General features: G+C 43.0%; 1 protein-coding gene across 2 annotated transcripts; it reads right to left on the reverse strand.

The window, feature by feature from the left end:
* Positions 1 to 4: 4 nt before the first annotated feature.
* Positions 5 to 27,116, reverse strand: prr15lb (proline rich 15 like b). 2 transcript variants are annotated; one of them, XM_061931998.2, is made up of 2 exons: positions 26,686 to 27,116; positions 5 to 543 (listed from the first exon to the last, which is right to left on the reverse strand). In XM_061931998.2, exon 2 carries the CDS (start codon positions 519 to 521, stop codon positions 192 to 194), a length of 330 nt encoding a protein of 109 aa, XP_061787982.1. In that variant the 5' UTR covers positions 522 to 543; positions 26,686 to 27,116; the 3' UTR covers positions 5 to 191. The 2 variants fall into 2 exon arrangements, with proteins under 2 accessions (XP_061787982.1, XP_061787983.1); XM_061931999.1 differs by lacking the exon at positions 26,686 to 27,116 and adding an exon at positions 612 to 676.
* Positions 27,117 to 27,928: the final 812 nt, after the last annotated feature.

The raw sequence follows: 27,928 nt of genomic DNA on the forward strand, positions 1-27,928 counted from the left end.
TACATATTTTTCATGTCTTATATGTACTACATGGAATTTTGGTGCTTCTGGATTTGATTTGGATAATAAAAAGTCTGATGACAACATGGAGGATCAATAATTGGCTGTGGCGCCGGTCCAGTGCACCGCGGTGCCGGCGTGCACCTTTTTAAACCCCCAACGCATCTTGACGCCGGCGTCTCATTGCCTCGCTACTTGTCCGTCGTCTTGTGGTTCTGCTCGGCCAGGTTCTGCTCGGCAAACAGGTCCGGGTTCTCGGCCAGCGTGGCCCGGACCCTATTCTTCTCCTTGAAGCGACCCGAGTGGGACACCTTGACGTGGCGCCCCCTGGCGGCCGACTTGTCCACCATCTTCTCCAGCCTGGCGCTGAACTGGCCGTCGGGCGCCTCGGGAGCGACGGGACCGCCGCCCGGCTCCGCCTTGGTGTTGCTGCCGTACTCGGCCGGGATCTCGTACAGGACCTTGGCCTCGGACTTCTTCTTGCGGGAGAAGGTCAGCTTCCACCAGCTGGGGTCGGCCATGGCGACGGCGAGGACACAGGACCTGCGGGGCACGCGGGAGACAACATCAGGACCACAAGAGAACCGGGTCCACTTTCTAGAGCCGCTCACCATCAGACCACACACAGAGCAGGAACACTTTGTTTACGGTCGTCATGGCAACACTAAGGCTCTTATTGTGGCGATGCGTTCAGTACCCAAGACTGAGTCGAAAGCATCAAGTGTCTCTATGATGCGTTTGATGTCTCACAGGTGTGAGGGTGTGGGCGGGGCCACCGTGGGACACCTGACCCTCGTCGCTGATCAATTAATAAACGACGCGGGCGAGGATCTTCTGTCCGTCCCATGTGACCTGATATGTCTCGCACGACTACCATGTTACATCTTGTTGTTTACCCTACTGTCTCCATGGCAACCAAGCCCATCCTTAAGTCTGAAAAGTACTCTGCTGTAAAAACAGCATCTCCTTGTGAATTTGTCATCAATGTTTTCAGTGCTCCTTGTGGCCTCAACTCAAAAAGTACAGAATTTCAACAACTACAGGTAAAAGCCAGTAAATTAGAATATTTTGAAAAACTTGATTTATTTCAGTAATTGCATTCAAAAGGTGTAACTTGTACATTATATTTATTCATTGCACACAGACTGATGCATTCAAATGTTTATTTCATTTAATTTTGATGATTTGAAGTGGCAACAAATGAAAATCCAAAATTCCGTGTGTCACAAAATTAGAATATTACTTAAGGCTAATACAAAAAAGGGATTTTTAGAAATGTTGGCCAACTGAAAAGTATGAAAATGAAAAATATGAGCATGTACAATACTCAATACTTGGTTGGAGCTCCTTTTGCCTCAATTACTGCGTTAATGCGGCGTGGCATGGAGTCGATGAGTTTCTGGCACTGCTCAGGTGTTATGAGAGCCCAGGTTGCTCTGATAGTGGCCTTCAACTCTTCTGCGTTTTTGGGTCTGGCATTCTGCATCTTCCTTTTCACAATACCCCACAGATTGTCTATGGGGCTAAGGTCAGGGGAGTTGGCGGGCCAATTTAGAACAGAAATACCATGGTCCGTAAACCAGGCACGGGTAGATTTTGCGCTGTGTGCAGGCGCCAAGTCCTGTTGGAACTTGAAATCTCCATCTCCATAGAGCAGGTCAGCAGCAGGAAGCATGAAGTGCTCTAAAACTTGTTGGTAGACGGCTGCGTTGACCCTGGATCTCAGGAAACAGAGTGGACCGACACCAGCAGATGACATGGCACCCCAAACCATCACTGATGGTGGAAACTTTACACTAGACTTCAGGCAACGTGGATCCTGTGCCTCTCCTGTCTTCCTCCAGACTCTGGGACCTCGATTTCCAAAGGAAATGCAAAATTTGCATGGTTGGGTGATGGTTTGGGGTGCCATGTCATCTGCTGGTGTCGGTCCACTCTGTTTCCTGAGATCCAGGGTCAACGCAGCCGTCTACCAGCAAGTTTTAGAGCACTTCATGCTTCTTGCTGCTGACCTGCTCTATGGAGATGGAGATTTCAAGTTCCAACAGGACTTGGCGCCTGCACACAGCACAAAATCTACCCGTGCCTGGTTTACGGACCATGGTATTTCTGTTCTAAATTGGCCCGCCAACTCCCCTGACCTTAGCCCCATAGACAATCTGTGGGGTATTGTGAAAAGGAAGATGCAGAATGCCAGACCCAAAAACGCAGAAGAGTTGAAGGCCACTATCAGAGCAACCTGGGCTCTCATAACACCTGAGCAGTGCCAGAAACTCATCGACTCCATGCCACGCCGCATTAACGCAGTAATTGAGGCAAAAGGAGCTCCAACCAAGTATTGAGTATTGTACATGCTCATATTTTTCATTTTCATACTTTTCAGTTGGCCAACATTTCTAAAAATCCCTTTTTTGTATTAGCCTTAAGTAATATTCTAATTTTGTGACACACGGAATTTTGGATTTTCATTTGTTGCCACTTCAAATCATCAAAATTAAATGAAATAAACATTTGAATGCATCAGTCTGTGTGCAATGAATAAATATAATGTACAAGTTACACCTTTTGAATGCAATTACTGAAATAAATCAAGTTTTTCAAAATATTCTAATTTACTGGCTTTTACCTGTATATTGATGTTTTACTCGTTTTACAGCACACAGACTTCAAAGTAGACACCAGGTCAGTAAAAGCACTTACTCACAGCTCATTGTCAAATCACTGTACTGTGTTTTTGTTTGTAAGTAATATGTAACTATAATTATTTAATACTTTTCGACGGCAATAATAAAATATAAGTAATAAAAGGCCTACTCAACTTTCCATTTTGAGAGAAAAAAAATACATACATTTTTAAACTTGATCGAGTATTACGTTCCAAACGTTTGTATTCAAATAAAAATTACTCGTGGAGTTTAGAGGAAGTTATACATCAAATTGTGCACTGGAAAAAAATTATTTTTATGCCAAAAATAAAAAATAAAATGGTAGCACAGTCACCAGAATTTTACCGTAAATAAAAACACAATTGTGGTGGCATTTTTCCATATACAGTATTACACCGTAAAAACAACAACCACAGATTTTACAGTAAAAACTGTGGTACTGTTTTTCGTATGTCCATTTATATCCTGTAACAAAAAAACCAAACATATTTTACAATATCATTTTGGCAACTGAACTTTAAGGTATTTTTTAACTGTAATATCTACGAATAATTTTTTACAGTGTACATAAAACAAATATATAATTATGATTAAGAGCTATAAAAACAAAACTGATTGAGTTATTGTTTGATAATTAATAAAGAATTGTGTCATTATATCATGCGGTAATTGAACGTATATATTATTCACTGTGGCCCTCAATGAAAACAAGGTTGACAGCCCTGCTCTAGCTTGTGTGCTATTGTGTGCTTAGCTGTTGTGTAGCCGCTAGCTCCGATTAGCCTATAGCCTAGCATGTTTACCTTTTTCAAATGACTTTAGTAAAATAGAGGAAATTGTGTGCTTATTGGAGGTCATTTAATTGCAGGACTGCTTGTATCGCACATGATGTCACACGCAAGCAAACACGCTGCGGGACTGCTTGTATCGCACATGATATCACACAAGTAAACATGCTGCAGGACTGCTTGCATCGCACATGATATCACACAAGTAAACATGCTGCAGGACTGCTTGTATCGAACATGATATCACACACAAGTAAAGACGCTGCAGGACTGCTCATATCGCACATGATATCACACACACACAAGTAACACTCTGCAGGACTGCTTGTATCGCACATGATATTACACACAAGTAAACACGCTGCAGGACTGCTTGTATCGCACATGATATCACACACCAGTAAACACGCTGTAGGACTGCTCGTATCGCACATGAGATCACACACAAGTAAACACACTCCGGGACTGCTCTTATCGCACATGATATCACACACAAGTAAACACGCTGCGGGACTGCTTGTATCGCACATGATATCACACAAAAACACGCTGCGGGACCGCTTGTATCGCACATATCACACACAAATAAACACGCTGCGGGACTGCTCGTATCGCACATGATATCACACACAAGTAAACACGCTCCGGGTTTGCTCATATTGCACATGATGTCACACAAAAGTAAACACGGTGCGGGACTGCGTGTATCGCACATGATATCACACACAAATAAACACGCTGCGGGACTGCTTGTATCGCACATGATATCACACACAAGTAAACAAGCTGCAGGACTGCTCGTATTGCACATGATATCACACACACAAGTAAACACGCTCCGGGACTGCTCATATCGCACATGATATCACACACAAGTAAACACACTGCGGGACTGCTTGTATCGCACATGATATCACACAAAAACACGCTGTGGGACTGCTTGTATCGTACATGATATCACACACAAGTAAAGACGCTGCGGGATTGCTTGTATCACACATGATATTACACACAAATAAACAAGCTGTGGGACTGCTTGTATCGCACATGATATCACACACAAGTAAACACGCTGCGGGACTGCTTGTATTGCACAGGATATCACACACAAGTAAAGACGCTGCGGGACTGCTCGTATCGCACATGATATCACACACACACACAAGTAACACTCTGCAGGACTGCTTGTATCGCACATGATATTACACACAAGTAAACACGCTGCAGGACTGCTTGTATCGCACATGACATCACACACCAGTAAACACGCTGTAGGACTGCTCGTATCGCACATGAGATCACACACAAGTAAACACACTTCGGGACTGCTCTTATCGCACATGATATCACACACAAGTAAACACGCTGCGGGACTGCTTGTATCGCACATGATATCACACAAAAACACGCTGCGGGACCGCTTGTATCGCACATATCACACACAAATAAACACGCTGCGGGACTGCTCGTATCGCACATGATATCACACACAAGTAAACACGCGCCGGGTTTGCTCATATTGCACATGATGTCACACAAAAGTAAACACGTGCGGGACTGCGTGTATCGCACATGATATCACACACAAATAAACACGCTGCGGGACTGCTTGTATCGCACATGATATCACACACAAGTAAACAAGCTGCAGGACTGCTCGTATTGCACATGATATCACACACACAAGTAAACACGCTCCGGGACTGCTCATATCGCACATGATATCACACACAAGTAAACACACTGCGGGACTGCTTGTATCGCACATGATATCACACAAAAACACGCTGTGGGACTGCCTGTATCGTACATGATATCACACACAAGTAAAGACGCTGCGGGATTGCTTGTATCACACATGATATTACACACAAATAAACAAGCTGTGGGACTGCTTGTATCGCACATGATATCACACACAAGTAAACACGCTGCGGGACTGCTTGTATTGCACAGGATATCACACACAAGTAAAGACGCTGCGGGACTGCTCGTATCGCACATGATATCACACACAAGTAAACACGCTGCGGGACTGCTCGAATCGCACATGATATCACACACCAGTAAACACGCTGTAGGACTGCTCGTATCGCACATGAGATCACACACAAGTAAACACACTCCGGGACTGCTCTTATCGCACATGATATCACACACAAGTAAACACGCTGCGGGACTGCTTGTATCGCACATGATATCACACAAAAACACGCTGCGGGACCGCTTGTATCGCACATATCACACACAAATAAACACGCTGCGGGACTGCTCGTATCGCACATGATATCACACACAAGTAAACACGCGCCGGGTTTGCTCATATTGCACATGATGTCACACAAAAGTAAACACGGTGCGGGACTGCGTGTAAAATAGAGGAAATTGTGTGCTTATTGGAGGTCATTTAATTGCAGGACTGCTTGTATCGCACATGATGTCACACGCAAGTAAACACGCTGCGGGACTGCTTGTATCGCACATGATATCACACAAGTAAACATGCTGCAGGACTGCTTGTATCGCACATGATATCACACAAGTAAACATGCTGCAGGACTGCTTGTATCGAACATGATATCACACACAAGTAAAGACGCTGCAGGACTGCTCGTATCGCACATGATATCACACACACACACAAGTAACACTCTGCAGGACTGCTTGTATCACACATGATATTACACACAAGTAAACACGCTGCAGGACTGCTTGTATCGCACATGATATCACACACAAGTAAAGACGCTGCAGGACTGCTCGTATCGCACATGATATCACACACACACACAAGTAACACTCTGCAGGACTGCTTGTATCGCACATGATATTACACACAAGTAAACACGCTGCAGGACTGCTTGTATCGCACATGATATCACACACCAGTAAACACGCTGTAGGACTGCTCGTATCGCACATGAGATCACACACAAGTAAACACACTCCGGGACTGCTCTTATCGCACATGATATCACACACAAGTAAACACGCTGCGGGACTGCTTGTATCGCACATGATATCACACAAAAACACGCTGCGGCACCGCTTGTATCGCACATATCACACACAAATAAACACGCTGCGGGACTGCTCGTATCGCACATGATATCACACACAAGTAAACACGCTCCGGGTTTGCTCATATTGCACATGATGTCACACGCAAGCAAACACGCTGCGGGACTGCTTGTATCGCACATGATATCACACAAGTAAACATGCTGCAGGACTGCTTGCATCGCACATGATATCACACAAGTAAACATGCTGCAGGACTGCTTGTATCGAACATGATATCACACACAAGTAAAGACGCTGCAGGACTGCTCGTATCGCACATGATATCACACACACACAAGTAACACTCTGCAGGACTGCTTGTATCGCACATGATATTACACACAAGTAAACACGCTGCGGGACTGCTTGTATCGCACATGATATCACACAGCAGTAAACACGCTGTAGGACTGCTCGTATCGCACATGAGATCACACACAAGTAAACACACTCCGGGACTGCTCTTATCGCACATGATATCACACACAAGTAAACACGCTGCGGGACTGCTTGTATCGCACATGATATCACACAAAAACACGCTGCGGGACCGCTTGTATCGCACATATCACACACAAATAAACACGCTGCGGGACTGCTCGTATCGCACATGATATCACACACAAGTAAACACGCTCCGGGTTTGCTCATATTGCACATGATGTCACACAAAAGTAAACACGGTGCGGGACTGCGTGTATCGCACATGATATCACACACAAATAAACACGCTGCGGGACTGCTTGTATCGCACATGATATCACACACAAGTAAACAAGCTGCAGGACTGCTCGTATTGCACATGATATCACACACACAAGTAAACACGCTCCGGGACTGCTCATATCGCACATGATATCACACACAAGTAAACACACTGCGGGACTGCTTGTATCGCACATGATATCACACAAAAACACGCTGTGGGACTGCTTGTATCGTACATGATATCACACACAAGTAAAGACGCTGCGGGATTGCTTGTATCACACATGATATTACACACAAATAAACAAGCTGTGGAACTGCTTGTATCGCACATGATATCACACACAAGTAAACACGCTGCGGGACTGCTTGTATTGCACAGGATATCACACACAAGTAAAGACGCTGCGGGACTGCTCGTATCGCACATGATATCACACACACACAAGTAACACTCTGCAGGACTGCTTGTATCGCACATGATATTACACAAGTAAACACGCTGCAGGACTGCTCGAATCGCACATGATATCACACACCAGTAAACACGCTGTAGGACTGCTCGTATCGCACATGAGATCACACACAAGTAAACACACTCCGGGACTGCTCTTATCGCACATGATATCACACACAAGTAAACACGCTGCGGGACTGCTTGTATCGCACATGATATCACACAAAAACACGCTGCGGGACCGCTTGTATCGCACATATCACACACAAATAAACACGCTGCGGGACTGCTCGTATCGCACATGATATCACACACAAGTAAACACGCTCCGGGTTTGCTCATATTGCACATGATGTCACACAAAAGTAAACACGGTGCGGGACTGCGTGTATCGCACATGATATCACACACAAATAAACACGCTGCGGGACTGCTTGTATCGCACATGATATCACACACAAGTAAACAAGCTGCAAGACTGCTCGTATTGCACATGATATCACACACACAAGTAAACACGCTCCGGGACTGCTCATATCGCACATGATATCACACACAAGTAAACACACTGCGGGACTGCTTGTATCGCACATGATATCACACAAAAACACGCTGTGGGACTGCTTGTATCGTACATGATATCACACACAAGTAAAGACGCTGCGGGATTGCTTGTATCACACATGATATTACACACAAATAAACAAGCTGTGGGACTGCTTGTATCGCACATGATATCACACACAAGTAAACACGCCGCGGGACTGCTTGTATTGCACAGGATATCACACACACGTAAACACGCTGCGGGACTGCTCGTATCGCACATGACATCACACACAAGTAAACACGCTGCGGGACTGCTCGAATCGCACATTATATCACACACAAGTAAACACGCTGCGGGACTGCTCGTATCGCACATGATATCACACACAAGTAAACACGCTGCAGGCCTGCTCGTATCACACATGATATCACACACAAGTAAACACGCTGCGGGACTGCTTGTATCGCACATGATATCACACAAAAACACGCTGCGGGACCGCTTGTATCGCACATATCACACACAAATAAACACGCTGCGGGACTGCTCGTATCGCACATGATATCACACACAAGTAAACACGCGCCGGGTTTGCTCATATTGCACATGATGTCACACAAAAGTAAACACGGTGCGGGACTGCGTGTATCGCACATGATATCACACACAAATAAACACGCTGCGGGACTGCTTGTATCGCACATGATATCACACACAAGTAAACAAGCTGCAGGACTGCTCGTATTGCACATGATATCACACACACAAGTAAACACGCTCCGGGACTGCTCATATCGCACATGATATCACACACAAGTAAACACACTGCGGGACTGCTTGTATCGCACATGATATCACACAAAAACACGCTGTGGGACTGCTTGTATCGTACATGATATCACACACAAGTAAAGACGCTGCGGGATTGCTTGTATCACACATGATATTACACACAAATAAACAAGCTGTGGGACTGCTTGTATCACACATGATATCACACACAAGTAAACACGCTGCGGGACTGCTTGTATTGCACAGGATATCACACACACGTAAACACGCTGCGGGACTGCTTGTATTGCACAGGATATCACACACACGTAAACACGCTGCGGGACTGCTCGTATCGCACATGATATCACACACAAGTAAACACGCTGCGGGACTGCTCGAATCGCACATTATATCACACACAAGTAAACACGCTGCGGGACTGCTCGTATCGCACATTATATCACACACAAGTAAACACGCTGCGGGACTGCTCGTATGACTGCTCGTATCGCACATGATATCACACACAAATAAACACGCTGCGGGACTGCTTGTATCGCACATGATATCACACACAAGTAAACAAGCTGCAAGACTGCTCGTATTGCACATGATATCACACACACAAGTAAACACGCTCCGGGACTGCTCATATCGCACATGATATCACACACAAGTAAACACACTGCGGGACTGCTTGTATCGCACATGATATCACACAAAAACACGCTGTGGGACTGCTTGTATCGTACATGATATCACACACAAGTAAAGACGCTGCGGGATTGCTTGTATCACACATGATATTACACACAAATAAACAAGCTGTGGGACTGCTTGTATCGCACATGATATCACACACAAGTAAACACGCCGCGGGACTGCTTGTATTGCACAGGATATCACACACACGTAAACACGCTGCGGGACTGCTCGTATCGCACATGACATCACACACAAGTAAACACGCTGCGGGACTGCTCGAATCGCACATTATATCACACACAAGTAAACACGCTGCGGGACTGCTCGTATCGCACATGATATCACACACAAGTAAACACGCTGCAGGCCTGCTCGTATCACACATGATATCACACACAAGTAAACACGCTGCGGGACTGCTTGTATCGCACATGATATCACACAAAAACACGCTGCGGGACCGCTTGTATCGCACATATCACACACAAATAAACACGCTGCGGGACTGCTCGTATCGCACATGATATCACACACAAGTAAACACGCGCCGGGTTTGCTCATATTGCACATGATGTCACACAAAAGTAAACACGGTGCGGGACTGCGTGTATCGCACATGATATCACACACAAATAAACACGCTGCGGGACTGCTTGTATCGCACATGATATCACACACAAGTAAACAAGCTGCAGGACTGCTCGTATTGCACATGATATCACACACACAAGTAAACACGCTCCGGGACTGCTCATATCGCACATGATATCACACACAAGTAAACACACTGCGGGACTGCTTGTATCGCACATGATATCACACAAAAACACGCTGTGGGACTGCTTGTATCGTACATGATATCACACACAAGTAAAGACGCTGCGGGATTGCTTGTATCACACATGATATTACACACAAATAAACAAGCTGTGGGACTGCTTGTATCACACATGATATCACACACAAGTAAACACGCTGCGGGACTGCTTGTATTGCACAGGATATCACACACACGTAAACACGCTGCGGGACTGCTTGTATTGCACAGGATATCACACACACGTAAACACGCTGCGGGACTGCTCGTATCGCACATGATATCACACACAAGTAAACACGCTGCGGGACTGCTCGAATCGCACATTATATCACACACAAGTAAACACGCTGCGGGACTGCTCGTATCGCACATTATATCACACACAAGTAAACACGCTGCGGGACTGCTCGTATGACTGCTCGTATCGCACATGATATCACACAAAAGTAAACACGGTGCGGGACTGCGTGTATCGCACATGATATCACACACAAATAAACACGCTGCGGGACTGCTTGTATCGCACATGATATCACACACAAGTAAACAAGCTGCAGGACTGCTCGTATTGCACATGATATCACACACACAAGTAAACACGCTCCGGGACTGCTCATATCGCACATGATATCACACACAAGTAAACACACTGCGGGACTGCTTGTATCGCACATGATATCACACAAAAACACGCTGTGGGACTGCTTGTATCGTACATGATATCACACACAAGTAAAGACGCTGCGGGATTGCTTGTATCACACATGATATTACACACAAATAAACAAGCTGTGGGACTGCTTGTATCGCACATGATATCACACACAAGTAAACACGCCGCGGGACTGCTTGTATTGCACAGGATATCACACACACGTAAACACGCTGCGGGACTGCTCGTATCGCACATGATATCACACACAAGTAAACACGCTGCAGGCCTGCTCGTATCACACATGATATCACACACAAGTAAACACGCTGCAGGCCTGCTCGTATCGCACATGATATATACGTATATATATCATATATATATACGTCTCGTCTCGATTACTGTAACGTATTATTTTCGGGGCTCCCTATGTCTAGCATTAAAAGATTACAGTTGGTACAAAATGCGGCTGCTAGACTTTTGACAAGAACAAGAAAGTTTGATCATATTACGCCTATACTGGCTCACCTGCACTGGCTTCCTGTGCACTTAAGATGTGACTTTAAGGTTTTACTACTTACGTATAAAATACTACACGGTCTAGCTCCGTCCTATCTTGTCGATTGCATTGTACCATATGTCCCGGCAAGAAATCTGCGTTCAAAGAACTCCGGCTTATTAGTGATTCCCAGAGCCCAAAAAAAAGTCTGCGGGCTATAGAGCGTTTTCTATTCGGGCTCCAGTACTATGGAATGCCCTCCCGGTAACAATTAGAGATGCTACCTCAGTAGAAGCATTTAAGTCCCATCTTAAAACTCATTTGTATACTCTAGCCTTTAAATAGCCCCCCTGTTGGACCAGTTGATCTGCCGTTTCTTTTCTTTTCTCCTCTGCTCCCCTTTTCCTTGAGGGGGGGGGGGGGGGCACAGGTCCGGTGGCCATGGATGAAGTGCTGGCTGTCCAGAGTCGGGACCCGGGGTGGACCGCTCGCCTGTGCATCGGCTGGGAACATCTCTACGCTGCTGACCCGTCTCCGCTCGGGATGGTGTCCTGCTGGCCCCACTATGGACTGGACTCTTACTATTATGTTGGATCCACTATGGACTGGACTCTCACAATATTATGTCAGACCCACTCGACATCCATTGCTTTCGGTCTCCCCTAGAGGGGGGGGGGGGTTACCCGCATATGCGGTCCTCTCCAAGGTTTCTCATAGTCATTCACATCGACGTCCCACTGGTGTGAGTTTTTCCTTGCCCGTATGTGGGCTTTGTACCGAGGATGTCGTTGTGGCTTGTGCAGCCCTTTGAGACACTTGTGATTTAGGGCTATATAAATAAAGATTGATTGAGATTGATTGATAATAGGTGTATAAATGACAATATGTTACTGCAAATGTCAGCAGACTAATTAGGAGTCTTTGTTTGTTTACTTACTACTAAAAGACAAGTTGTGTAGTATGTTCACTATTTTATTTAAGGACTAATATACAATAACATATGTTTCATGTACCCTAAGATTTTTAGTTAAAATAATGCCATTTTTTGTAGTCCTTTATTTAGAAAAGTACCAAAGTATTGATATCGGGACAACACCAGTTGCCTTCTTACCGTTTCTTCTTCATCATCAACGTCATCTCCCTCAGCTCCATCGGTCTCTTCTTCATTTTCTTCATTATCATCATCGTCATCATTGCCCGTATGTGGGCTTTGTACCGAGGATGTCGTTGTGGCTTGTGCAGCCCTTTGAGACACTTGTGATTTAGGGCTATATAAATAAAGATTGATTGATTGATTGATATCACCCATTTCACATGCAATTTTGCTGATATCGAGACCGCTATCCGATCTCAATTGAATTAGTAAAGGAATTACTCCTTCAGTGTTTGTGCCGCAGGATGAGGAAGTGCTGTGCGGGCGTGGCGAGGACGCAGAGACGGCGTGCGGTCTGTTGATGGACAATGTTGGCGTCTTCAAGTCACAATCCAGCTGAGAAAGAACGTCAGACTCTGCAAGACTCTCCGGACGTCACAATAATAACGAGTTGTAATGTCGGAAATATGAACGATTAGAAAACAGTAACAATTACTCCCAACATTGGTGTCGACCTACAGTTGACTTTTTATTTTATTTTTTTATTTTTATTTTTTTTTTACTGATGCCCATGTTGGCTGTTCAGATTTACTTTACAAAAGAGAAGTGTAGGATACTTCTCTTGTTGCCTTATTTGTATTTGACTTTATTAAATGTATTTATATTATCATTTAGTGCAGCCGGGCCGGAGCAGGAGGGGATAGAAAGAGAAAAAAAAAGAAGACAGAGGGGGAAATTGTGGGGACAAGAGGGGGATTAGACAGAGACAAAAACAACAACAGCAAACAACAACAACAACAACAATAGAGCAACATCAGCAAATATGACATGTACAAATATGATGGTAAAAGTAATAGCAAATAAGCAGTTAGCGAAAAATAAAAAATAATACAGAAATGACAATGAGCATTATTACACTACAAATGGATCAATACAAATACCAATAGAAATAGCGCTATTGATAATGAACAATACCAATAATTTACCTTTATTATCAACAATACAGTTGTTTAAATGCAACAATACATATACGTAATGATAACTTGAGATACGAAAGAATGCAGAAAAATGGAGGGGGAGAAAGAGAAGCAACCTACATTAACCTTGTAGATTGTTATAGTCACAATAGGTTAAGCTTGATACGAAAGAATGCAGAAAAATGGAGGGGGAGAAAGAGAAGCAACCTACATTAACCTTGTAGATTGTTATAGTCACAATAGGTTAAGCTTTGTCAGTGTGCCATGTGTTACACCCAGTTTACCCTAGGGCAACAACGTTAATATATGTTTGATGAAACGTGATTACTACAGTTGACTTTTAATGTAACAACGTCATTTAACAAAACTTTTGGAATATTTCTGTTTTGGGAGGAAAAGTAAGAGTGTGGAATATTTTCTTGGCGTGTACGAGCAGCTATGCAAATAAGAGAACACGTGCACGCTCGTCGCGCTTATCAGGGCACACCTGCTGGGAGCGCTCGTACAAAAGGTCCCCGAGTCGTGTTTGATCTGCTGTTACTGTTTTATCACTTCCACCTCCTCCAATCAGATCTAGGTTTGCATCCACGTGCACGACCATCACTTTACGACTCCACTTCCTGTTTGACCTTTGAGAGCCGCCTGTTGACACAAAGCAGGGCCTCCACGTTTAATAAGTCACTCTTTTTGTGCGCTGCAAAAACAACAATCGCTAACCGGCCGACCACACCGCCACGCCGTTGGAGCCCGGGGGAGAGGCTCGCACGCCTCCGCCGATACACCGTGCCCTCACATTCCCACATTCTCATGTGTGACCCCCACGCACTTTATCATCGCGCTTTCATTCCAGCTCCTTGTTTGCTGACTACTGGTTACCATGGTTACAGCAACATAGGGAGGTTGCTAGGTAGATAAGGAGGTAGCTAGGGGGATAAGTAGGTAGGAAGGTAGATAGGTAGGTAAATAGAAAGGTGGGTCGGTAGGTAAATGCTAGTAGGTAGATACTAGTATGTAGATAGGTAGGTAAGTAGATACTAGTAGGTAGGTAGGTAAGTAGGTAGGTAGGTACATAGTAGTAGGTACATAGTTAGGTAAGTAGGTAGGTAAATACTAGTAGGTACGCAGTTCGGTAGGTAGGTACATACTAGTAGGTACGTAGTTAAGTAGGTAGGTAGGTACATACTCGTAGGTAGTTCGGTACATAAGAAAGTAGGTAGGTACTAGTAGGCATGCATGTAAGTAGATACTAGTAGTTAGATACTAGTAGGTAGGTACTCGTAGGTAGGTATGTAAGTAGAGACTAATAGTTAGATACTAGTAGATAGGTACTAGTAGGTAGGTAGGTAGATACAAGTAGGTACGCAGTTAGGTAGGTAGGTAGGTAGGTACATACTAGTAGGTAGTTCGGTAGATAAGAAAGTAGGTAGGTACTAGTAGGTATGCATGTAAGTAGATACTAGTAGTTAGATACTAGTAGGTAGGTACTCGTAGGTAGGTATGTAAGTAGAGACTAATAGTTAGATACTAGTAGATAGGTACTAGTAGGTAGGTAGGTACATACTAGTAGGTACGTAGTTAAGTAGGTAGGTAGGTAGGTAGGTACATACTAGTAGGTACGTAGTTAGGTAAGTAGGTAGGTAAATACTAGTAGGTACGTAAGTAGGTAGGTAGGTACATACTAGTAGGTACGTAGTTAAGTAGGTAGGTAGGTAGGTAGGTAGTTACATACTAGTAGGTACGTAGTTAGGTAAGTAGGTAGGTAAATACTAGTAGGTACGTAGTCAGGTAGGTAGGTACATACTAGTAGGTACGTAGTTAAGTAGGTAGGTCGGTACATACTAGTAGGTAGTTCGGTAGATAAGAAAGTAGGTAGGTACTAGTAGGTATGCATGTAAGTAGATACTAGTAGTTAGATACTAGTAGATAGGTACTCGTAGGTAGGTATGTAAGTAGAGACTAATAGTTAGATACTAGTCGATAGGTACTAGTAGGTAGGTAGGTAGATACAAGTAGGTACGCAGTTAGGTAGGTAGGTAGGTAGGTAGGTACATACTAGTAGGTACGTAGTTAAGTAGGTAGGTAGGTAGGTACATACTAGTAGGTAGTTCGGTAGATAAGAAAGTAGGTAGGTACTAGTAGGTATGCATGTAAGTAGATACTAGTAATTAGATACTAGTAGGTAGGTACTCGTAAGTAGGTACTGTATGTAAGTAGAGACTAATAGTTAGATACTAGTAGATAGGTACTAGTAGGTAGGTAGGTAGATACAAGTAGACAAGTAGGTACGCAGTTAGGTAGGTAAGTAGGTAGGTAGGTATATACTAGTAGGTACGTAGTTAAGTAGGTAGGTAGGTAGGTAGGTAAGTACATACTAGTAGGGACATAGTTAGGTACGTAGGTAGGTAAATGCTAGTGGATACGTAGTTAGGAAGGTAGGTACATACAAGTAGGTACCTAGTTAAGTAGGTAGGTAGGGAGGTAGGTGGGTACATACTAGTAGGTACGTAGTTAGGTAAGTAGGTAGGTAAATACTAGTAGGTACGTAGTTAGGTAGGTAGGTACATACTAGTAAGTACGTAGTTAAGTAGGTAGGTAGGTAAATACTAGTAGGTAGTTCGGTAGATAAGAAAGTAGGTAGGTACTAGGAGGTATGCATGTAAGTAGATACTAGTAGTTAGATACTAGTAGGTAGGTACTCGTAGGTAGGTATGTGAGTAGAGACTAATAGTTAGATACTAGTAGGTAGGTAGGTAGATACAAGTAGGTACGCAGTTAGGTAGATAGGTACGTACTAGTAGGTAAGTAGTTAGGTAAGTAGGTAGGTAAATACTAGTAGGTACGTAAGTAGGTAGGTAGGTACATACTAGTAGGTACGTAGTTAAGTAGGTAGGTAGGTAGGTAGGTAGTTACATACTAGTAGGTACGTAGTTAGGTAAGTAGGTAGGTAAATACTAGTAGGTACGCAGTTCGGTAGGTAGGTACATACTAGTAGGTACGTAGTTAAGTAGGTAGGTAGGTACATACTCGTAGGTAGTTCGGTAGATAAGAAAGTAGGTAGGTACTAGTAGGCATGCATGTAAGTAGATAGTAGTTAGATACTAGTAGGTAGGTACTCGTAGGTAGGTATGTAAGTAGAGACTAATAGTTAGATACTAGTAGATAGGTACTAGTAGGTAGGTAGGTAGATACAAGTAGGTACGCAGTTAGGTAGGTAGGTAGGTAGGTAGGTAGGTAGGTACATACAAGTAGGTACGTAGTTAAGTAGGTAGGTAGGTAAGTACATACTAGTAGGTAGTTCGGTAGATAAGAAAGTAGGTAGGTACAAGTAGGTATGCATGTAAGTAGATACTAGTAATTAGATACTAGTAGGTAGGTACTCGTAAGTAGGTACTGTATGTAAGTAGAGACTAATAGTTAGATACTAGTAGATAAGTACTAGTAGGTAGGTAGGTAGATACAAGTAGACAAGTAGGTACGCAGTTAGGTAGGTAAGTAGGTAGGTAGGTAGGTAGGTAGGTATATACTAGTAGGTACGTAGTTAAGTAGGTAGGTAGGTAGGTAGGTAAGTACATACTAGTAGGGACATAGTTAGGTACGTAGGTAGGTAAATGCTAGTGGATACGTAGTTAGGAAGGTAGGTACATACAAGTAGGTACCTAGTTAAGTAGGTAGGTAGGGAGGTAGGTGGGTACATACTAGTAGGTACGTAGTTAGGTAAGTAGGTAGGTAAATACTAGTAGGTACGTAGTTAGGTAGGTAGGTACATACTAGTAAGTACGTAGTTAAGTAGGTAGGTAGGTAAATACTAGTAGGTAGTTCGGTAGATAAGAAAGTAGGTAGGTACTAGGAGGTATGCATGTAAGTAGATACTAGTAGTTAGATACTAGTAGGTAGGTACTCGTAGGTAGGTATGTGAGTAGAGACTAATAGTTAGATACTAGTAGGTAGGTAGGTAGATACAAGTAGGTACGCAGTTAGGTAGATAGGTACGTACTAGTAGGTAAGTAGGTAGGTAAATACTAGTAGGTACGTAAGTAGGTAGGTAGGTACATACTAGTAGGTACGTAGTTAAGTAGGTAGGTAGGTAGGTAGTTACATACTAGTAGGTACGTAGTTAGGTAAGTAGGTAGGTAAATACTAGTAGGTACGCAGTTCGGTAGGTAGGTACATACTAGTAGGTACGTAGTTAAGTAGGTAGGTAGGTACATACTCGTAGGTAGTTCGGTAGATAAGAAAGTAGGTAGGTACTAGTAGGCATGCATGTAAGTAGATAGTAGTTAGATACTAGTAGGTAGGTACTCGTAGGTAGGTATGTAAGTAGAGACTAATAGTTAGATACTAGTAGATAGGTACTAGTAGGTAGGTAGGTAGATACAAGTAGGTACGCAGTTAGGTATGTAGGTAGGTAGGTAGGTAGGTACATACTAGTAGGTACGTAGTTAAGTAGGTAGGTAGGTAGGTACATACTAGTAGGTAGTTCGGTAGATAAGAAAGTAGGTAGGTACTAGTAGGTATGCATGTAAGTAGATACTAGTAATTAGATACTAGTAGGTAGGGACTCGTAAGTAGGTACTGTATGTAAGTAGAGACTAATAGTTAGATACTAGTAGATAGGTACTAGTAGGTAGGTAGGTAGATACAAGTAGACAAGTAGGTACGCAGTTAGGTAGGTAAGTAGGTAGGTAGGTAGGTAGGTAGGTATATACTAGTAGGTACGTAGTTAAGTAGGTAGGTAGGTAGGTAGGTAAGTACATACTAGTAGGGACATAGTTAGGTACGTAGGTAGGTAAATGCTAGTGGATACGTAGTTAGGAAGGTAGGTACATACAAGTAGGTACCTAGTTAAGTAGGTAGGTAGGGAGGTAGGTGGGTACATACTAGTAGGTACGTAGTTAGGTAAGTAGGTAGGTAAATACTAGTAGGTACGTAGTTAGGTAGGTAGGTACATACTAGTAAGTACGTAGTTAAGTAGGTAGGTAGGTAAATACTAGTAGGTAGTTCGGTAGATAAGAAAGTAGGTAGGTACTAGGAGGTATGCATGTAAGTAGATACTAGTAGTTAGATACTAGTAGGTAGGTACTCGTAGGTAGGTATGTGAGTAGAGACTAATAGTTAGATACTAGTAGGTAGGTACTCGTAGGTAGGTATGTAAGTAGAGACTAATAGTTAGATACTAGTAGATAGGTACTAGTAGGTAGGTAGGTAGATACAAGTAGGTACGCAGTTAGGTAGGTAGGTAGGTAGGTACATACTAGTAGGTACGTAGTTAAGTAGGTAGGTAGGTAGGTACATACTAGTAGGTAGTTCGGTAGATAAGAAAGTAGGTAGGTACTTGTAGGTATGCATGTAAGTAGATACTAGTAATTAGATACTAGTAGGTAGGTACTCGTAAGTAGGTACTGTATGTAAGTAGAGACTAATAGTTAGATACTAGTAGATAGGTACTAGTAGGTAGGTAGGTAGATACAAGTAGACAAGTAGGTACGCAGTTAGGTAGGTAAGTAGGTAGGTAGGTAGGTAGGTATATACTAGTAGGTACGTAGTTAAGTAGGTAGGTAGGTAGGTAGGTAAGTACATACTAGTAGGGACATAGTTAGGTACGTAGGTAGGTAAATGCTAGTGGATACGTAGTTAGGAAGGTAGGTACATACAAGTTACCTACCTAGTTAAGTAGGTAGGTAGGGAGGTAGGTGGGTACATACTAGTAGGTACGTAGTTAGGTAAGTAGGTAGGTAAATACTAGTAGGTACGTAGTTAGGTAGGTAGGTACATACTAGTAAGTACGTAGTTAAGTAGGTAGGTAGGTAAATACTAGTAGGTAGTTCGGTAGATAAGAAAGTAGGTAGGTACTAGGAGGTATGCATGTATGTAGATACTAGTAGTTAGATACTAGTAGGTAGGTACTCGTAGGTAGGTATGTGAGTAGAGACTAATAGTTAGATACTAGTAGGTAGGTAGGTAGATACAAGTAGGTACGCAGTTAGGTAGATAGGTACGTACTAGTAGGTAAGTAGTTAGGTAAGTAGGTAGGTAAATACTAGTAGGGACGTAAGTAGGTAGGTAGGTACATACTAGTAGGTACGTAGTTAAGTAGGTAGGTAGGTAGGTAGTTACATACTAGTAGGTACGTAGTTAGGTAAGTAGGTAGGTAAATACTAGTAGGTACGTAGTCAGGTAGGTAGGTACATACTAGTAGGTACGTAGTTAAGTAGGTAGGTCGGTACATACTAGTAGGTAGTTCGGTAGATAAGAAAGTAGGTAGGTACTAGTAGGTATGCATGTAAGTAGATACTAGTAGTTAGATACTAGTAGATAGGTACTCGTAGGTAGGTATGTAAGTAGAGACTAATAGTTAGATACTAGTCGATAGGTACTAGTAGGTAGGTAGGTAGATACAAGTAGGTACGCAGTTAGGTAGGTAAGTAGGTAGGTAGGAAGGTACATACTAGTAGGTACGTAAGTAGGTAGGTAGGTACATACTAGTAGGTACGTAGTTAAGTAGGTAGGTAGGTAGGTAGGTAGTTACATACTAGTAGGTACGTAGTTAGGTAAGTAGGTAGGTAAATACTAGTAGGTACGTAGTCAGGTAGGTAGGTACATACTAGTAGGTACGTAGTTAAGTAGGTAGGTCGGTACATACTAGTAGGTAGTTCGGTAGATAAGAAAGTAGGTAGGTACTAGTAGGTATGCATGTAAGTAGATACTAGTAGTTAGATACTAGTAGATAGGTACTCGTAGGTAGGTATGTAAGTAGAGACTAATAGTTAGATACTAGTCGATAGGTACTAGTAGGTAGGTAGGTAGATACAAGTAGGTACGCAGTTAGGTAGGTAAGTAGGTAGGTAGGAAGGTACATACTAGTAGGTATGTAGTTAGGTAAGTAGGAAGGTAAATACTAGTAGGTACGTAGTTAGGTAGGTAGGTAGGTACATACTAGTAGGTACGTAGTTAAGTAGGTAGGTAGGTAGGTTGGAAGGTAGGTACATACTAGTAGGTAGTTCGGTAGATAAGAAAGTAGGTAGGTACTAGTAGGTATGCATGTAAGTAGATACTAGTAGTTAGATACTAGTAGGTAGGTACTCGTAAGTAGGTATGTAAGTAGAGACTAATAGTTAGATACTAGTAGATAGGTACTAGTAGGTAGGTAGGTAGATGCAAGTAGGTGGGTAGGTAGGTAGATAAGAAAGTAAATAAGAAGGTAAGTAGGTACATACTAGTAGGTAGTTAGGTAGATAAGAAAGTAGGTAGATACTAGTAGGTAGGTAATAGTAGGTAAGTAGGTAGGTAGGTAGATACAAGTAGGTAGGTAGGTAGGTAGTTAGGTGGGTAGGTAGGTAGATAAGAAAGTAAATAAGAAGGTAAGTAGGTACATACTAGTAGGTAGTTAGGTAGATAAGAAAGTAGGTAGATATTAGTAGGTAGGTCATAGTAGGTAAGTAGGTAGGTTGGTAGGTAGGAAGGCAGGTACATATTAGTAAGTAGTTAGGTAGTTAAGTGGGTAGTTAGGTAGATAATAAAGTAAATAAGGCAGCACGGTGGTAGAAGAGGTTAGTGCGTCTGCCTCACAATATGAAGGTCCTGAGTAGTCGTGAGTTCAATCCCGGCCTCGGGATCTTTCTGTGTGGAGTTTGCATGTTCTCCCCGTGACTGCGTGGGTTCTCTCCGGGTACTCCGGCTTCCTCCCACCTCCAAAGACATGCACCTGGGGATAGGCCCCTCCCACCTCCAAAGACATGCACCTGGGGATAGGCCCCTCCCACCTCCAAAGACATGCACCTGGGGATAGGCCCCTCCCACCTCCAAAGACATGCACCTGGGGATAGGTTGATTGGCAACACTAAATTGGCCCTAGTGTGTGAATGTGAGTGTGAATGTTGTCTGTCTATCTGTGTTGGCCCTGTGATGAGGTGGCGACTTGTCCAGGGTGTACCCCGCCTTCCGCCCGATTGTAGCTGAGATAGGCTCCAGCGCCCCCCGCGACCCCGAAGGGAATAAGCGGTAGAAAATGGATGGATGGATAAAGTAAATAAGAAGGTAGTTAGGTAGGTCGTTAACGTGCATTCGAAAAGTGTTTACAGCGCTTCACTTTTTTCACATTTTGTTATCTTACAGCCTTATTCCAAAATGGAAGAAATACATTTTGGTACTCAAAAAACCTACTCAGTGGCCTAGTGGTTAGAGTGTCCGCCCTGAGATTGGTAGGTTGTGAGTTCAAACCCCGGCCGAGTCATACCAAAGACTATAAAAAAAAAATGGGACCCATTGCCTCCCTGCTTGGCACTCAGCATCAAGGGTTGGAATTGGGGGTTAAATCACCAAAAATGATTCCCGAGCGCGGTCACCGCTGCTGCTCACTGCTCCCCTCACCTCCCAGGGGGTGAACAAGGGGGTGGGTCAAATGCAGAGGACACATTTCACCACACCTAGTGTGTGTGTGTACTTTAACTTTTTTTTAATTTTTTTCCCTTTTTTTTTAAAATTCTACACACAATACCCCATAATGAAAATGTGAAAAAGCGTTTATTTTTTGCAAATTCATAAAAATGAAAAAGTAAGAAATGACATACATAAGTATTGACAGCCTTTGCTCAATACTTTGTCGATGCACCTTTGCCAGAAATTCCAGCCTCAAGTCTTTTTGAACACGACGCCACATGCTTGGCACACCTATCTTTGGGCACCTTCTCTCATTCACCTCTCAAGCTCCATCCGATTGGATGGGAAGCATTTATTTTCATCCAGGATGTCTCTGTACATTGCTGCATTCAGCTTTCCCTCTATCCTGACTAGCCTCACAGTTCCTGCCGATGAAAACCAACCCCACAGCATGATGCTGCCACCACCATGCTTCACTGTAGGGTATTGGCCTGGTGATGAGTGGTGCCTGGTTTCCTCCAAACATGACGCCTGGCATTCAGGCCAAAGACTTCAATCTTTGTCTCGACAGACTAAAGAATTGAGTTTCTCATGGTCTGAGAGTCTTTCAGGTGCAATTTGGCAAACTTTTTACTAAGAAATGGCTTCCGTCTGGCCACTATACCATACATGCCTGATGGGTGGATTGTCCTTCTGGAAGGTTCTCCTCTCTCCACAGAGGATTGCTGTAGATCTGACAGAGTGACCATTGGGTTCTTGTTCACCTCCCTGACTCGGGCCCTTCTCCCCCGATCGCACTGGCCAGATCTAGTAAGAGTACTGGTGGTTCCAAACTTCTTCCATTTACGCTCGATGGAGGCCACTGTACTCCTTAGGACCTTCATATTGTTCCACAGATTTGTGCCTGGACAATTCCTTCCACTTCATTCTTGGTTTGTGCTCTGCCATGCACTGTCAAGTCTGGGACTTTAACTCATATAGACAGGTGTGTGCCTTTCCCAATCATGTCCAACCAACTGAATTTACCACGGGTGGACTCAAATGAAGCTGTAGGAACATCTCAAGGAGGATCAGTTATAACAGGATGCACCTGAGCTCATTTTTGAGCTTCATGGCAAAGGCTGTGAATACTTACGTAAATTAGATTTCTTAGTTGTTTATTTTGAATATCTTTGCAAACATTTCTAATAAAAAAAAAAAAAAGGTTTTTACATTGACATTATGGGGTATGGTGTGTAGAATGTTGAGGACAAAAATGAATGTATTCCATATTGGAATGAGGCTGTAACAACAACAACATGCGGAAAAAGTGAAGCACTGTGAATACTTTCTGGATGCACTGTAGGTAGATAGATAGACAGACAAATAGGTAGGTGGGTAGATAGGTAGTAGATTGATAGGTAGGTAGGTAGTTTGGTAGCTATAGGTAGGTAGATATATTGGTCGTAAATCGATAGGTTGATAGATAGGTAGGTAGGTAGGTAAGTAGGTAGGTAGATAGATAGGTAGTAGATAGATAGATAGGTAGGTAGGTAGTTTGGTAGCTATAGGTAGGTAGATATATTGGTAGTAAATCGATAGGTTGATAGATAGATAGGTAGGTAGCTAGAGGTAGTTACATAGATAGATAGATAGATAGATAGATAGATAGATAGATAGGAAGGTAGGTACGTGGATAGATAGGTTGTAGATTGATTGATAGGTAGGTAGGTAGGTAGGTAGATAGATAGTTAGGTAGTAAATCGATAGATAGGTAGGTAGATAGGTAGTAGATTGATTGATTGATAGGTAGGTAGGTAGGTAGGTAGGTAGATAGTTAGGTAGTAAATCGATAGATAGGTAGGTAGATAGGTAGTAGATTGATTGATTGATTGATAGGTAGGTAGGTAGGTAGGTAGGTAGTTAGGTAGTAGATCGATAGATTGATAGGTAGGTAGGTAGGTAGGTAGGTAGATAGTTAGGTAGTAAATCGATAGATAGGTAGGTAGATAGGTAGTAGATTGATTGATTGATAGGTAGGTAGGTAGGTAGGTAGATAGTTAGGTAGTAAATCGATAGATAGGTAGGTAGATAGGTAGTAGATTGATCGATAGATAGGTAGGTAGGTAGGTAGGTAGTAGATCGATAGATAGGTAGGTAGATAGGTAGTAGATTGATTGATAGGTAGGTAGGTAGGTAGGTAGGTAGTAGATCGATAGATAGGTAGGTACATAGGTAGTAGATTGATCGGTAGGTAGGTAGCTATACGTAGGTAGATAGATAGGTCGTAAATTAGTAAGTAGGTAGGTAGGTGGGTAGGCAGGTAGGTAGGTCGTAAATAAATGATAAATGGGTTATACTTGTATAGCGCTTTTCTACCTTCAAGGTACTCAAAGCGCTTTGACAGTATTACCACATTCACCCATTCACACACACATTCACACACTGATGGCGGGAGCTGCCATGCAAGGCGCTAACCAGCAGCCATCAGGAGCAAGGGGTGAAGTGTCTTCCCCAAGGACACAACGGACGTGACTAGGATGGTAGAAGGTGGGGATTGAACCCCAGTAACCAGCAACACTCCGATTGCTGGCACGGCCACTCTACCAACTTCGCCACGCCGTCCAAATGTGCTTTTTTGTGTGCTACAGTTTGTAAGTGTAAAGTTAAAGTTAAGTTAAAGTACCAATGATTGTCACCCACACTAGGTGTGGTGAAATGTGTCCTCTGCATTTGACCCATCCCCTTGATCACCCCCTGGGAGGTGAGGGGAGCAGTGGGCAACAGCGGTGCCGCGCCCGGGAATCATTTTTGGTGATTTAACCCCCAATTCCAACCCTTGATGCTGAGTGCCAAGCAGGGAAGAATGCTGGTATGAGCTTTTAAACATAACCCATTAACTGCTGCCAATCAAATGGTGAATAAGATACTTTTTAGGGTTCATATGTTTGTAAATCTGACTGTGATGAAGTCAGTGCCTCACCAGCCATCAACCTCACCGCACGTCACTGGTAGATAGATAGATAGATAGATAGATAGATAGGTATGTCGATAGATAGGTTGTAGATTGATTGATAGGTAGGTAGGTAGGTAGATAGATAGTTAGGTAGTAGATCGATAGATAGGTAGGTAGATAGGTAGTAGATTGATTGGTAGGTAGGTAGGTAGATAGATAGTTAGGTAGTAGATCGATAGATAGGTAGGTAGATAGGTAGTAGATTGATTGATTGGTAGGTAGGTAGGTAGATAGATAGTTAGGTAGTAGATCGATAGATAGGTAGTAGATTGATTGGTAGGTAGGTAGGTAGATAGATAGTTAGGTAGTAGATCGATAGATAGGTAGGTAGATAGGTAGTAGATTGATTGGTAGGTAGGTAGGTAGATAGATAGTTAGGTAGTAGATCAATAGATAGGTAGGTAGATAGGTAGTAGATTGATTGGTAGGTAGGTAGGTAGATAGATAGTTAGGTAGTAGATCGATAGATAGGTAGGTAGATAGGTAGTAGATTGATTGGTAGGTAGGTAGGTAGATAGATAGTTAGGTAGTAGATCGATAGATAGGTAGGTAGATAGGTAGTAGATTGATTGATTGGTAGGTAGGTAGGTAGATAGATAGTTAGGTAGTAGATCGATAGATAGGTAGGTAGATAGGTAGTAGATTGATTGATTGGTGGGTAGGTAGGTAGATAGATAGTTAGGTAGTAGATCGATAGATAGGTAGGTAGATAGGTAGTAGATTGATTGATTGGTGGGTAGGTAGGTAGATAGATAGTTAGGTAGTAGATCGATAGATAGGTAGGTAGATAGGTAGTAGATTGATTGATTGGTAGGTAGGTAGGTAGATAGATAGTTAGGTAGTAGATCGATAGATAGGTAGGTAGATAGGTAGTAGATTGATTGATTGGTAGGTAGGTAGATAGATAGTTAGGTAGTAGATCGATAGATAGGTAGGTAGATAGGTAGTAGATTGATTGATTGATTGATAGGTAGGTAGGTAGGTAGTAGATCGATAGGTAGGTAGATAGGTAGTAGATTGATCGGTAGGTAGGCAGCTATACGTAGGTAGATAGATAGGTCGTAAATAGGTAGGTTGTTAGATATGTAGGTAGGTAGGTAGTCAGGTAGCTATATGTAGGTAGGTAGGTAGGTAGATACATAGATAGGTAGTAGATCAATAGGTAGGTAGGCAGGTAAGTAGATGGATAGGTAATAGATAGATAGGTAGGCAGGTAGGTAGGTAGGTAGTAGATTGATAGGTAGGTAGGTAAGTAGATAGATAAGTAGTAGATCAATAGGTCGTAAATCGGTAGGTTGTTGGATAGATAGGTAGTAGATTGATAGATAGGTAGGTAGGGAAGTAGGTGGGTAGGTAGGTAGGTAAATAGATAGGTGGTAGATCAATAGGTAGGTAGGCAGGTAAGTAGATGGATATGTAATAGATAGATAGATAGATAGATAGTAGATCAATAGGTAGGTAGGTAGGTAGGTAGGTAGATCAATAGGTAAGTTGGTAGGTAGGTAGGAAATAGGTAGGTAGGTAGCTAGGTCAGTATGTAGGTAGGTAGGTAGAGTTCTAACCTTGTTGGCAAAGAAGAATATCAGACGAGAGTGTGTCCCGTCATAATTAAGCTTTCTTTCCCTCCTTTTTGTCTTCTTCTTGTCAGGTGATCAACATCTTCGTCTTTCTGTCTGCGTCTCACCTGCTCATCACCCTGTAGTCTCTCACACACACACTCTCTCTCACTCACACACACACACACACACACACACACGCACACACACACACACACACACACTCTCCCACACACACACACCTTGATCCTGCCCAGCCGGGTGCAGGAGTGTGTGACGGTGACTCAGTGGGACCTTCCTCCAGTCCACGTAGATTCCTGACAAAAAAAAAAGAAAGTCGAGGAGAACTTGAGAGTGCAGCAGCTTTCCAAACACATTACAAATTCTCTTCAACAACAGAAAAAGCTAACTCGCTCTAATGTGGAATTTGGACTGCGAATAAAGTCATCTTTGTGTTTGCACTACTCCTGTTTCACAAGTGTGATTGCTCTAAGCTACACACACACACACGCACACTCACACACACACACACACACACACACACACACACTGGGCAAATGAGTGGAGTATTTTGCATAAGCTGAAGTCACACACGCTTACTTTGCAAGTTTGTCTGACATTCAAATGGTCTGAAATGATCAACAGCAGCTACTGGCTCTCTTTGGTCTTCATTGATGAATTATTAAATGAAAGCAGTCACGTGTAGCCAACATTCCTGCAGGCTGACTAGCTGTTAGTGTGTATGACCAACTTGCATTGTGGCCAATGTCAATAAGCAAATTGGTTAGAAAATGGGCTGCACCTCATAAACTAGCGTTTTTGCATAATGCATTATTATGGGCTTCACGGTGGCAGAGGGGTTAGTGCGTCTGCCAGAGGTGGGACCAAGTCATTGTTTTGCAAGTCACAAGTAAGTCTCAAGTCTTTGCCCTCAAGTCCGAGTCAAGTCCCGAGTCAAGACAGGCAAGCCCCGAGTCAAGTCCAAAGTCAAGACTGGAAAGTCTCAAGTCAAGTCCTAAGTCCTGCATTTTGAGTTTCGAGTCCTTTCAAGTCCTTTTAACCACAGACTAATATATTAACACAGATTGTGTATGCTTTTCAAACGCTGTATTTATTTATTAAAACAAGTGCATTTTAAATTGCAGGAAAGAAAATTGTGCTGACATTGCACTTTATAATAGCACTATTAACCAGTCATTTTAAACATTAACTCATTCCTTTACAGAACAAACACATTGAAAAATAAAGT

Source organism: Nerophis lumbriciformis, linkage group LG39 (assembly GCF_033978685.3).
Source record: "Nerophis lumbriciformis linkage group LG39, RoL_Nlum_v2.1, whole genome shotgun sequence".
Classification (NCBI taxonomy): domain Eukaryota; kingdom Metazoa; phylum Chordata; class Actinopteri; order Syngnathiformes; family Syngnathidae; genus Nerophis; species Nerophis lumbriciformis.